This window comes from Barbus barbus, assembly GCF_936440315.1.
Source record: "Barbus barbus genome assembly, chromosome: 11".
NCBI lineage: Eukaryota > Metazoa > Chordata > Actinopteri > Cypriniformes > Cyprinidae > Barbus > Barbus barbus.
Window position 1 is genome coordinate 8,210,007 of NC_136739.1, and position 12,862 is coordinate 8,222,868.

At 35.6% G+C, this 12,862-nt stretch overlaps 1 protein-coding gene across 1 annotated transcript in view; it reads right to left on the minus strand.

Moving 5' to 3' along the window:
• The window catches only part of LOC306876705 (alkyldihydroxyacetonephosphate synthase, peroxisomal-like), a 54,107-nt gene that overhangs the window by 15,470 nt on the left and 25,775 nt on the right, over nucleotides 1-12,862 (minus strand). The window contains exons 11-12 of the mRNA XM_079428059.1: nucleotides 7,969-8,096; nucleotides 4,184-4,235 (exon numbers count right to left, since the gene is read on the minus strand). Of these exons, the coding sequence (XP_079284185.1) occupies nucleotides 4,184-4,235; nucleotides 7,969-8,096 (180 nt within the window). The remainder of the gene's footprint in view (nucleotides 1-4,183; nucleotides 4,236-7,968; nucleotides 8,097-12,862) is intronic.

Below are 12,862 nucleotides of genomic sequence, written 5' to 3' on the forward strand. Positions count from 1 at the left end.
ACACTTATTACACAATAGTTCTTACACAATAATTTTACAGAAGTGAATCAAATATATATATTAAACTATTGTAATAAAATACTGTAATTAAACCAGTATTTTATTAAAATATAAATACTTTCATTCTCACATCTACCACTGTCTGTTCCTACCTGGTCTCATAGCATAAACGTACCTGGGGTCACTTTTTAGCGTGACGCAAAATACATACCAATAAATACATATCACTGCAGTTTCTAAAAGAAATGAACACTAGAGGCAGTAAAACTGACGCCTTTTATTCCTTTTCACACAAATTTGCAGTTTCGATTAATAAAGCCTAATTTTCACACAGTTACTTGAAGAATATCATGTTATGACTTCAAAACAAAATTAATATGCTGGGAGATTTCAAAACTGATGGTTTTGAACGTTAGCATCACACATATCCAGCTTCATATCTATGGGTTTTCATAGACGGTAGGTTTGTTCGGTAGCTCACGGAGTACGGAGATGTACTTGAGAGGCGAGGAGCTCCGGTTTGAATCCCGTGTAACTACGGTTTGACAAAACAGTTCAAATCGGCATATAAGGAAGTTCAAATAACATGGTTGCATCAACAAATGCGTTTTTATATCAGTTTTGCATTTGTCAACACTATCGGGTTTAAGGTTGGGTTTGGTGTAGGGCATATTTCCATTCATTTTTAGCGACGGTCCCCGGATATTTGAATTCTGAACCGCCACAATACGTACCTGAAGCAACATAATAATCTCGCTAAAAAGTGCACCAAGGTACGTTTATGCCATGAGACCAGGTTGGTCTGTTCTGGTATTTTGTGTCACGCATGAATCAGCAATTAAATCAGTACATTAAATCTGATTTGTTGGTCGAGCAGTACTGTGTGTACCTTGAGTACAACAGAACCCAGGTTCTAACTTCATATAACACACATGTAATCTGAAGAATGACAGAAGGGGTGCAGGGAGGAAGTTGCAGCATGAGTGTTCAGGACCATGAATATTTTTGAAATACACACTCCATCTTTAATGCATAAATGTGAACGTGAATGCAAGATATTGCTTCCCAAAGCAGACAGGTGACTGTACGTGTAACTGCTCTTTCCTGAGGTTTGTGTATATTTGTGTATTTATATATTTTTATAAGCAATATGGTATGAAGCAATACCGTTAATATCGATATACAGTAGTTTGATACGAGCGCATCTGAAAAATATATCTAGGGAGGACATAGACTGAACTGCTGCGGAGAAAGTGCATAATACAATTTGTTCTAAACATGTGAAAAGCTTTATATGAAGGGCTTTAAAAAAACTTGTAAGATATAGTAGCCTATAGTTTCAGTTTAAAGCGGCTCGCGCTTGCCCCGTCAGCTGCTCTGACAGAAAGGCTGCATGTGAGACTGACAGAGATGTGCATTGTGCCGGTTTCCTTAATGCATAACTTACATTTCACATGTATATTCTCCATCTGTAAATGTTAAAAAAGCCATGGAAATATTTCCATTTTGCTGTCAGAAGTGCATGATCTTTTGCTTTGCGATGCTCCACTAAACTTCACAGACTTTGCACAGCTGCGTGCATGCATGCCAAACAAACAGATCGCAATGAAATAGGAGTGCAATAACTCAGACAAAAATATACATTTTGCTGACATTTGTAGTTGGACAATAAATGTGACATTTTAGTACAATTTTAAACCTACAAGAGTATGTGTATGATAGCACTAACTGTAAAGTGTAACGGGGTAATCAAAATAGCCTTTTCACTCAATTAGTCTGTGCTTTTTTATTATTTTCCATTTATAGTTTAGTAAATTTAACTTCTGCTTTAAAAGGATTTTTGTTTTTAGATTGCAATGTTAGAATGTAATGTGATTTTAACCCTTTTTTGCACATAATATATTCCTACATGCTTACATTCACTTTATTTGTTTGTTTAATCCAAATACAAAATACCGAGATCTATACCGTACACCTCAAATCAGCCAAAAATATACAGAGATATGAATTTTTGCTCATATCACCCAGCTCTATCGTCACGTCATTGTACAATTTGTACAATTTATTCGGTCTTTTCGCTTATTCGGCCAAACACCGAATTAGCTTTTTTTGCTATTTTCGGCCAAATAATTTCAGTTGATGAGTATTTGGTGCATCCCTCCCTAGACAGAACAGTTAGCATGCTTTGCTCCAACTTTCCCCATGGCGTTAGAACTGGTATAACGTTGTCGCTTACGAAAACACAATGATGTCGCCGTGGGTGGAAACTTTTTTAAAGATTAAAGAGTGGTTATATTATAATAAGATCCCCTTTCTACGTCACAGGGGGAGCGAAATCTGAGCGGCTCATTTTTTCACAAGATTCCAGAGAAAGGCTTACCAAAACAAAGTTACTGTGTTTTTCTTTTTCGTGTTTTCTGGGTTGGAAGATGCACTAAGGACCCGATTATAGCACTTAAAAATGGAAAAAGTCAGATTTTCATGATGTGTCACCTTTAGACGTGCCGGTATTCGGTAATGCGATATATATCAAGATAATGAATATGCACAATATTGTTATTGTGCTCACTTCAAAATACAGCGAATAATTATTTATTACAAATTGATGGAGCTGAACAGCAGAAATGCAGTTGTTACCCTGGAAACAAAGCAGCTGCTACTTTCTGGAATGTATTTCAATTATGTAAACAGCTTTCAAATTTTGTATTCGCTACGGTGTTCATCACAGCACCAAATTTAGGCTATTTATTTTCAAACTTTTTTTTGACATTTTAATGTGGACTAAAACATGCCCTAGATATTGTTTGAGAATGTTTGGATTCTTTATTGTTCGATCACACTTTACATTAAGAGTCTATTAGTTAATAATAGTTCATTCATTAGTTAACAAACTGCCAATGAAAAATTCTTCTAAACATTACTTAATCTTAGTTCATTTCAATATTTAATGACAAAAGTTGCTACTTGTTATTTAATGAATCCGAGCTAACATGAACAGTTGTATTTTTTAACAGAGATTAATAACTTCTGTAGCAAATGTAGCTATTGCTCATTGTTAAAGGGATAGTTCACCCAAAAATGAAAATCATTAATTACGCCCCCTCATGTCGTTCCAAACCCGCAAGAACACAAATTAAGGTATTTCTGATGAAATCTGAGAGCTCTCTGACCCTCCAGTAGACAGCAAGGATCCTGATACGTTCAAGGCTCAGAAACGTAACAAGGACATCGGTAAAATAGTCCATGTGACATCAGGGGTTCAACCGTAATTTTACGAAGCTACGAGATTACTTTTTGTGAGCAAAGAAACTAATGACTTTATTCAACAATTTGGCTTCTCCGCATCACCCTATAGCGCCATTTTATGCAATGTATGAATGCGGAAACGTTGTTTACACTTTGATCTGAATGTAAACGATGTATCCACGTACATACGTTGCATAAAATAGTAATTAATGACAGAATTTTCTGTCAATCAATTTTTGGGTGAGCTATCAATTTAATATTTGTACATTAACTTCATGATCTTATTGTAAAATATTACCTATTGGTCTTTATAATTATTTTGCACTTTAATCTGTACAAAATGTTGTACTTTTTTATAAATTTTTTGTGTATTGCTTTATTGTATTTAAATTTTCAGTCATTCTTATTATAAGAAAAAAGTTATTAAACCTATTATACTTTATGACAACACTTTTTTGCAAATAAATTTAAATATTGTAATAGTACCATATACCGTGATAAAAGCATTAGCAATTAATCGCAGCATGAAAATTTGATACCGTCACATGCCTAGTCACCTTTAAGCAAAAATATATATTAACAAGTCAGAAAAGACGTGGATCTTTTGACAATGTTCTTGTTCACAAATCAAGACTGAATGACTGAGTCTAGTGATTCGGTTTTTGAGTTCACCGAGTCAATCATCTGGTCACAACTGACCAGGAAATCATTAGTCGCGATGGTTATTATGTTGAATTTAATAAATCACATAAGCTATCACATGATATCACAAGTCACATGGACTACTGCTGTTTTATTGCTTTTTTTGTTCCTTTCTGAAGGTAGCTGTCGTCATTAAGAACTGTCATTGTAAAAGAGCTGTGTAAAGACTCTTCAAAATATCTTTTATATGTTCCACAGAAAAAACTAAGTAATATCAAGGAAAAACAAAACTCACCAAACTGAAATTGCTCGTTGTCCATTAGCCGAATGGATGCTGGAGCGCATCTCTGAAACAAAAATGAAGAAAATTAAACCTCAGACAGAAACAAATTAATATATGGAGATGAATAATGATGATCCTCACTCATAGTTTTAAACAAATCTACAATATTATTATTGCTCAGCAAGTATTTTTAGGAATGATATTCCAATTAAAATAAAACCTTATTTTTTAAAGGCAGCCGTGGGCAAAGAGAAACACAGAGAGAGGAGCAGTGTAGGTCCTGAATAGCATAATCAATAATTTAATTTTAACTTTGGATCACAGTTTGTTTATGGACTAATAAGAAGCAGTGCTATACAGAATGCTAGCACTGCGCTCGCTCATCAATAACAGCTACACCAGCAGCAGGTCCACAGACTAACGAGAGGCTGAGATCTAAGGCCATTAGCCAGAGTCTGAGCAGAGCTGCAGGTACACACACTGTAATGAGACCCGCTGCCTTACACTCACACACACACACACACAAAATCGCGCTACCAATGGTGAATAAATCTAACGATCTAATCTAATCAGTTAGCTCATATCACATCAAACCGTGCAAATTATTATTACCGCTATACTTTGTTCTCAAATTATTAACGTTAACACCATCAGCATTGCGTGACTATGAGTATAGTATTAGCGTGTAGATTCCAATTTTTGTACAGTCTAATATCTAATTGTCATACCATTGAAATTTCATATTAAGAAATTCTTTTAATCCAAAAAGCAAATTAATCTTCCTTCAAACTGGTTCTATTTAAAATACAAAAACTTGTGTAATCCCACGTTGGCTATCTGTAATCAGAAGCACATTTAAAACTGGAATATAATTTAATTTCATTCACATATGTTTCATAAACACATAATCCTTTCTGGATTACAAGCCGCCATCAAAATTATATAAATTTAATTATTCTAGCTGCTGTGAGAAAAGGCTATAAATGATCCGCCACCTGCAGGATCCTCACATGTGATTGCCTAGTAGCCGGGACGACTTCTTTAAGTTTACAGACGTGACGTAATGACGCAGTGCCATGCTTGAATTTCCCACGAAAACCTACCCGTACCACTCAAATTAGAAAACATTATTATACGATAACTGTTGTGAATCGGGCTAAAGTAAGATGATAGTTTTGAACACTGGCTGGTTATGTACTTTCTCAAATATTGATTTTGGATAATTTTTAACCAAAAAAAAGTTATGGACTGCAGCTTTAAAATTAGATATGAATGTATGTGGCATTGTACTGTATATTGAGACGGCGGCGCCAGAACTGTAACTGATAGAATGTGCGATGTAGCACGATTAGGGGTGTGCGATATGACGATTTTTGATCGTGGACGATAAAAATGTCTCCACGATCTGCTTTTTAAGAAATATCGTAGTATCGCGCTACAGCACACATTATGTCAAATACAGTTCTGGCGCCTCCGTCTCTATAAACTGTTCAACACGACATACAGCAGTAGAGTTACTCAGACAGGACACTGCACTTATTCGCGATCGCAAAAGTACATTATTTGCATACAAGCCTTGCTGGTTAAATGTTTAATTCACGCGCTGGTCTGACCTGCGCATGTTCTGAGCGGATTCACCTGAAGCACGCGCACTAAAACGCCTGTTTAACAGCGCCTGATTACTCAACTAACTTATCTTTTGCGCTAATACTGTCAAAACACACAAGGTTTACATACAGACTCAGTTGGTTATCTCTAAAATGAAAGTAAATAGTTAAGAGAGAAACAGATGCGTGTCTGTATATTAGATGCGTGCAGCTCTTAAAGGGACAGGACACCAAACATGCTGTCGACTGTCATTAAAGGGATAGTTCACCCTAAAATTTAATTTCTGTCATTATTTACTCAGTGGAAAACCAAACAGTTGCTGGTCCACATTGACTTTGATAGTAGGAAAGAAAAATCCTATGGAAGTCACTGAGGACCAGCAACTGATTGGTTTTCCACCTTCTTCAAAATAGCATTTATAAATGTTCAGCAGAAGAAAGAAACGCATTCCGGTTTAAAACAACTTTTGAGTAAATGATGATATAAAAATACAACATTATGACAGAATTGACAGACAGATGACAGAATATTAATTTGTGGGGGAACTATTCATTTAACGTTAACAAAACAACAAAACGCAAAAGAGAAAAATCACTCACTATTCTTGACTGAAACACTTTAATACAGTTGCTTTAGGAATCAGTCTATCTAGTGTTTTATTTTTATACTTGTTCATTCAATTTCATTGAATGCTCTGCTAAATACACCTATTGTACCTGGAAATAAAGCACTGTTTGTTTTATTTGTATATTATGTGTATTTGTAATGTGTATCTTTGTTCTTATTTTTTAATAAGAAAAATAAAATAATGACAAAGATTTTTTATCTTCGCCCACTTTGGCCTAAATATCTGCCATGCATCTTTGTCTTTCTAGTTTGGCTGTAATGCTCAGACAACTTGTAAAACCAAAATAGTAAAACTAACAAAGAATCGTGATAAAAATCGTGAATCGTGATATTTCTATAAAAAATCGTGATATGATATTTTTCCCATATCGCCCACCCCTAAGCACGATACTACGATATTTCTTCAAAAGCAGATCGTGGAGACATTTTTAATCGGCCACGGTCAAAAATTATCATATCGCACACCCATACTATCACATGAAACATCCAACATGCTAATATGACAAAATGTCCTTTAAACATATTAAACCATGCTATCATCATGCTGAAACATTCAAGAAACATGCTAGTGATTTGCTAATTTGTGCTAGAAACATGCTAAAGCATGTTACCATCATGATGAAACGACATGCTCAAAGCAACATGCTAGTGACGTGTTAAAATGTGCTGAAACGCTATACACGTTTGCAAAATTTTAGCAATGGACAAAACAAGCTAAAATGATGCTAAAACATTAAGGTGATGTGCTAACATGCTAATGTCATGCTAAAACATGCTGTGGACATGGTAAAATCTGCTATAAACATGCTAGCAATGTGGTAAAACCCTATGATGGCAACACTGAAGACATTTATAAAATTATTGCTATTCAAATACATGCTGTTCTTTTGAACTTTCCATACAAATAATAATTTCAAGAAATTATCAAGTTTTTGACAAAAATATTAAGCAGAAAAATGTTTTTTTACACTGATAATAATAAGAAATGTTTCTTGAGCAGCAAGTCAGCATATTAGGATGATTTTCGAAGAATCATGTCACATGCCTTATGAAAATTAACCATAGTTTTATTATAGTAAAAGTGCACTAAACTAAAGTGTGTTTTTTTGTTGTTGTTTTTTGCCGGGCTGATTGTCATTTTGTATAACCACAGTTTACTACAAATATCATGGTTAAACTACGGTTAGTGTAGCAAAACCTTGTTTAATTTGTGTTTACCATGGTTTAATAGTAATGCTGAAAATTCAGCTTTGAAATCACAGGAATAAACTACATTTTAAAATGTATTCAAATAGAAAACACTTTAAACTGTAATATTTCACAATATTACTGCAGCCTAGGTGAACACAGGCTTCTTTCCAAAAACATTAAAAAAAATTATTTATTATTTAAAAAAAACTCAAATTTTTGAATGGTAATGTTCTGGTTATTTGTAACATTATAACATCATTTTGAAATCAGCATCACTCAGACGGTCTATGAATCAAACCATCTCTGGAGAATTAAGTTAGTCTGAGCACTGCTGGATGTGTTTTTTGAGTCCCATGTAGTCCTGTACTGACCTGTCTGGCCACCTCTCTCAGGCACGCCACACCCTGCTGGAAGTTTGGGAAGACAACGGAGCCGTACTTCTGATACTCAGGAATGGGACGGATCTTCAGTGTAACTTCAGTCACCACTCCCAGAGTTCCTAAGGAACAAGACACATAATAATCAGCTTAAACATATGGGAACCATGTGGTCACAAAGAATATCACAGCCGTGATTGGTTTTAAGGTTTGATCTGATTCACTATTACTGTCTTAAACACAAAGGCTGAAATTTGTGTGATCTGTAAGATGCATTATTTGAATAGTCTTTAAAATCAAGCAAAGGATATCAGAGAGTTAAATGTGTAAGCAACACACACACACACACATATGAATGGAGCCCCTGGCTCTCTGCAGGAGATCTGCGTGTTCATTTTCACCCGAACGCTCAAGTTTCTTCCGCTCCAAAAGGAAGCAAAGAGATTTACAGACTGTGTTCTGTGACATAAAGCAGGTCAGTATCAAACGGCACACTGGGGGGAGAGCAGAGCCACAGAGGGCCCGGCGCAGCAGGCTTCCTGTCCCAAACCAGCATGACCTCTGACCCCTGAGTTAAACCCTGCATCTGCTGCTTTGAGACTGGGCTTCTAGACTCATTACTGACAGCCCAGAGCGAGAGTGTGTGTGTGAGTGTGCAACACTGGTGATAAAGTCCTGTGGAGAGTTTATGCTAACCATCAAAGAGACCGTATGCTGGATGAGGCTTTATGAGCTGAACAAACATCAGCAGCAACAACACCACTCATCCTCATCCTTCACTCATAGTCTTCATTAAAATTTAAAAAATACTGCAAGAACTGGCACAACTAATTTTTTAAAGAAAAAAGACTATAAAATGCTTCAGTAAAAACCTGTTAATTTGTTTAATAGTCAGTTACCTTATCATAAAAGGTAAAAATGCATGGTTTAATGTTGCATTATATACAATTTTACTGTAAAATACTGCCATATTTATGGTTTTTATTAGTAAAAATAATTAATGTATAACTTAGGGTGAAAAACAGTAAAAGTACATAGTTAACATCATAGTATATGTAATTTTACTGTGAAATACAAACAAATTTTAGTTTTTGGAAGGGAAAACTGAAATGTTTTAACATTACATATGTAACCTTACTGTAATATACTGTATTAATGGCTTTTGAAAGTAAAAACTATGAATTACTATATCATTATAACTACTGATTATGACAACTATATGAATTACCATATCAAAAACAGTAATGATACATTCCCAGAAGTCCCTGCATGACACAGCTCATATGATTACATTTTATTCAAATAGTTCATTTTTTCTTATTTTTTATCAGAAGTGTCCTTTAGGGTGTTTTATGTAACAATGTAAGGTATTAAGTGAATGTTTGTTGCATATTTTAAAGTGATGAGTGTTACCATAATGGTGTTTTGTGTTCGTTTGTGTCCCAGTCCCTGTTTATTTTTTATTCAATAGTAGTGGAAATGTTTTATGAACAGGAAACTTAAGATGAACTTCAATTCATCATATGGCTTTCACCTATATTATTATGGTGGTTATCAGAACATTTTAGGCTACAAAGCAGATTTTGATGGTTGGTAGTAACTTGGTATATTAACACTATATCACTCAATAAAATTTACAATTCTAAAAAAACGTTTATGCCATCCCGTAATATCTCAAACATTGTCACAGTAACTTTTTTATGATGAATTTCTGGCAACCACAGGTGGCTATTTTTTTTTTTTACTAATTTAACAGGATAGTTTTACAATGACAAAAGACATTACTTAGGTTGTGTGTATTTAACCCTGAATATTCCTTTAAAAAAACATGCCAATAACCCAGTTTGCCATCAAACACACACACACACACACACACCTCTCAGACGGGAATCCTAAAGATCTCCTGACCTCCGTAAAAACAACAACAATAACTCTGTCATCTGAACTTTAGCATGTCAGAGGGGAAAAGGTGCAATGGGCCTTTCTTAAGTATCTAAATTCCCTTGACATTACCAAGCCATTAAAGAAGCCAGATGTCCTTCCTAATGGAATCATGAATGTTTAATTAATGCAGATTAATCCCGGGAAATATTCATCCTCCCACAAAGAATTCATATGAGCCATAAAAAGCTTCACAGACCATTTTACCAAACACAACGATTATGACCCATTTTCATCAGCTCAGGGCTTCATGAATGAGTTTTTAGAGAGACAAATTAATAATATCCTTTTCTTTGGATAAAGTTGATACGTTTAAACAGCATCATGACACATAAGATAGACATGGCAATGACTCTTTCTAAAGAGACAGAAGACCAATGATGAATCACTGCAAGATGGCGCCGTTGTGTGTGGCACGCCGTCTGCTGCTCTCTTTGTTATCTATTGTTTTTATGTTTTAATGTGTGTCTTGTTTCATCACGAGCTGTAAAATGGTGTTGGTTTACGACCGCCAAACACTAATGGACAGTCGAGTGGCCATTGAAGAAATGCGTGACATTTGCGTGCCTCACACTTCTTCTCTACCTACACGTTCATATTTCTCTCTACATCATCGCGTGCTCTCTGGTAAACAAAACTTTATTAAATTACTTTACTTCACATGCTTTGGATATACTATGCATCACGGAAACCTGGAGACTTAAGTGCTTTCACTGAGCTGGTGCCACAGGGCTGTAATTTTTTTAATTCCCCTCAGTTATTTTTAACTTTAACATTCATGTCTGAGTGACTCCAAGCCACTTTCAAAAGAATTTCTTAGTCTACTAGACACTTTTGATTTTTTTGCTATGGGTTTCTGGACCAACTCATCTTCAGGACCATACTCTGGACTTAATTTTATCCCGTGGGCTAACAGTTTTTGACATTAATATTGATGATGCAGGCTTGTCTGATCATATGCCTATATTGTTTTCTATGCCATTGGATGGGAAAACTCAGAGACATTCCCCACTTCCACGTTGGACTCGTACCATCACTGACCATTCAGGTGAAGAATTTTCCCCCATGTATGTGCATTTACATGCTAATCAGGATATGATTTCTTCTACATATCACTTGGATGCTGATGAACATCTAAGTCTGTTTAATGCTACCTGTTCTAATATTTTAAACTCTGTTGCACCACTAAAAGTTAAAAAACAAACAAAATTCAGTACTTTGGCAAAATGACTTGACTCGTTCTCTCAGACAGACCTGTAGTAGGGCTGAACGTAAATGGAAAAAAGATAAACTACAAGTGTCATATGAAATTTTAAGAGACTCTTTCTGCCTATCAGCGGGCTGTAAAGGCTGCAAAATGTAGTTCTCTCTATGTAGAAAATTTTAAGAAATAGCCATAAGCCAAATATCCTTTTTTCCACGGTTGAATCTGTTCTTCGCCCAAATGTTAATCTGTTTCCTGAGACATCGGTTTCTCTTTGTGAGGACTTTGCAAGACATTTTAATGATAAGATTTCCCAAATTACATCTTTGATGCCTCTGTTGGCATATAAAATGCCAGATATTCCAATCACCGCTTCCACTTGGTCTGTCTTTGAGCCTGTAAACTTGAATACTCTAATTGAGATTATGTCTACTCTAAAACTTACTATGTGTCCTCAGGATGTTATTACTTCACGTTTTCTTGGACAGATTATTGAGACTGTTGGCCCCGATCTGTTGTCTATTATTAACAAATGTCTTTATACTGGCACTGTATCTGGCGACTTTAAACTTGCCATGGTGCGGCCTCATCTTAAAAAAACAAGTTTGGATCCCACATTACCGGCTAGTTTTCGTCCCATTTCAAACTTGACTTTTCTTTCCAAACGTTTGGAGAAAGTGGTTCTAAATCAACTTCAGTCTTATTTGACCATCAATTCAATCTCTGAAAAATTTCAATCTGGTTTTAAATCCTGTCACAGCACAGAGTCAGCTCTTTTAAGAGTTTTGAATGATATCATGCTAATTACTGACTCTGGGCAGTTTATGGCTTTGGTTCTGTTTGCCCTCACTTCTGCTTTTGATTTAGTTGATCATAATTCACTTATATCACGTCTTGAAACATGTGTTGGCCATCAGGGCACGGTATTGCAGTGGTTTCGTTCTTATCTCACAGATAGGAGGTATGTTGTTAGTATTGGAAACCACTCCTCATCTGAAATATCTTTAAAATCTGGTGTCCCTCAGGGCTCAATCCTTGGTCCAGTGCCGTTTTCTCTTTACATGCTTCCTCTAGGATCTATTCTTAATAAGTATGGTGTCTCTTTTCATCTCTATGCCGATGACACACAAATATATATCCCTTTGAAGCGTGATAACAAGCAGGCTTTAAAGCCTATTTTAAATTGTTTGGATGAACTAAAACTTTGGCTTACAAGTAACTCAATGAAAGTAAAACAGAATTTATTTTGTTTGGCTCAAATGACCACTGTGTACATCGCTTTACTCCATATCCATGTGCAAATAACTTGGTTCGACAATAATCTTAAATTTGGTAAGCAGATAAGTGCTGTGTTTAAGTCCTGTTTTTCTCATCTTTTGACGAAGGTGAAGCCATTTTTGTCTCTAAAGAAGTTTGAAATGGTTATGCATGCTTTTGTAACATCTCGATTGGATTACTGCAACTCACTGTATATCGGTGTTCCTCAGTCATGTGTTTCTCGTCTACAGTTGGTTCAAAATGCTGCAGCTCGGCTTCTTTATGGGAAGCGCAAATATGAGTCCATCACGCCTGTTCTGATTTCACTGCATTGGCTGCCAGTCAAATATAGAATTGATTTTAAAATTCTACTGTTTGTCTATAAATCTCTTCATAATCTGGCTCCACAGTACCTGTATGATCGGTTACAACCATACACTCAGTCAAGAGTTCTCAGATCTGCTGATTCTGGTTTACTGCAAGTTC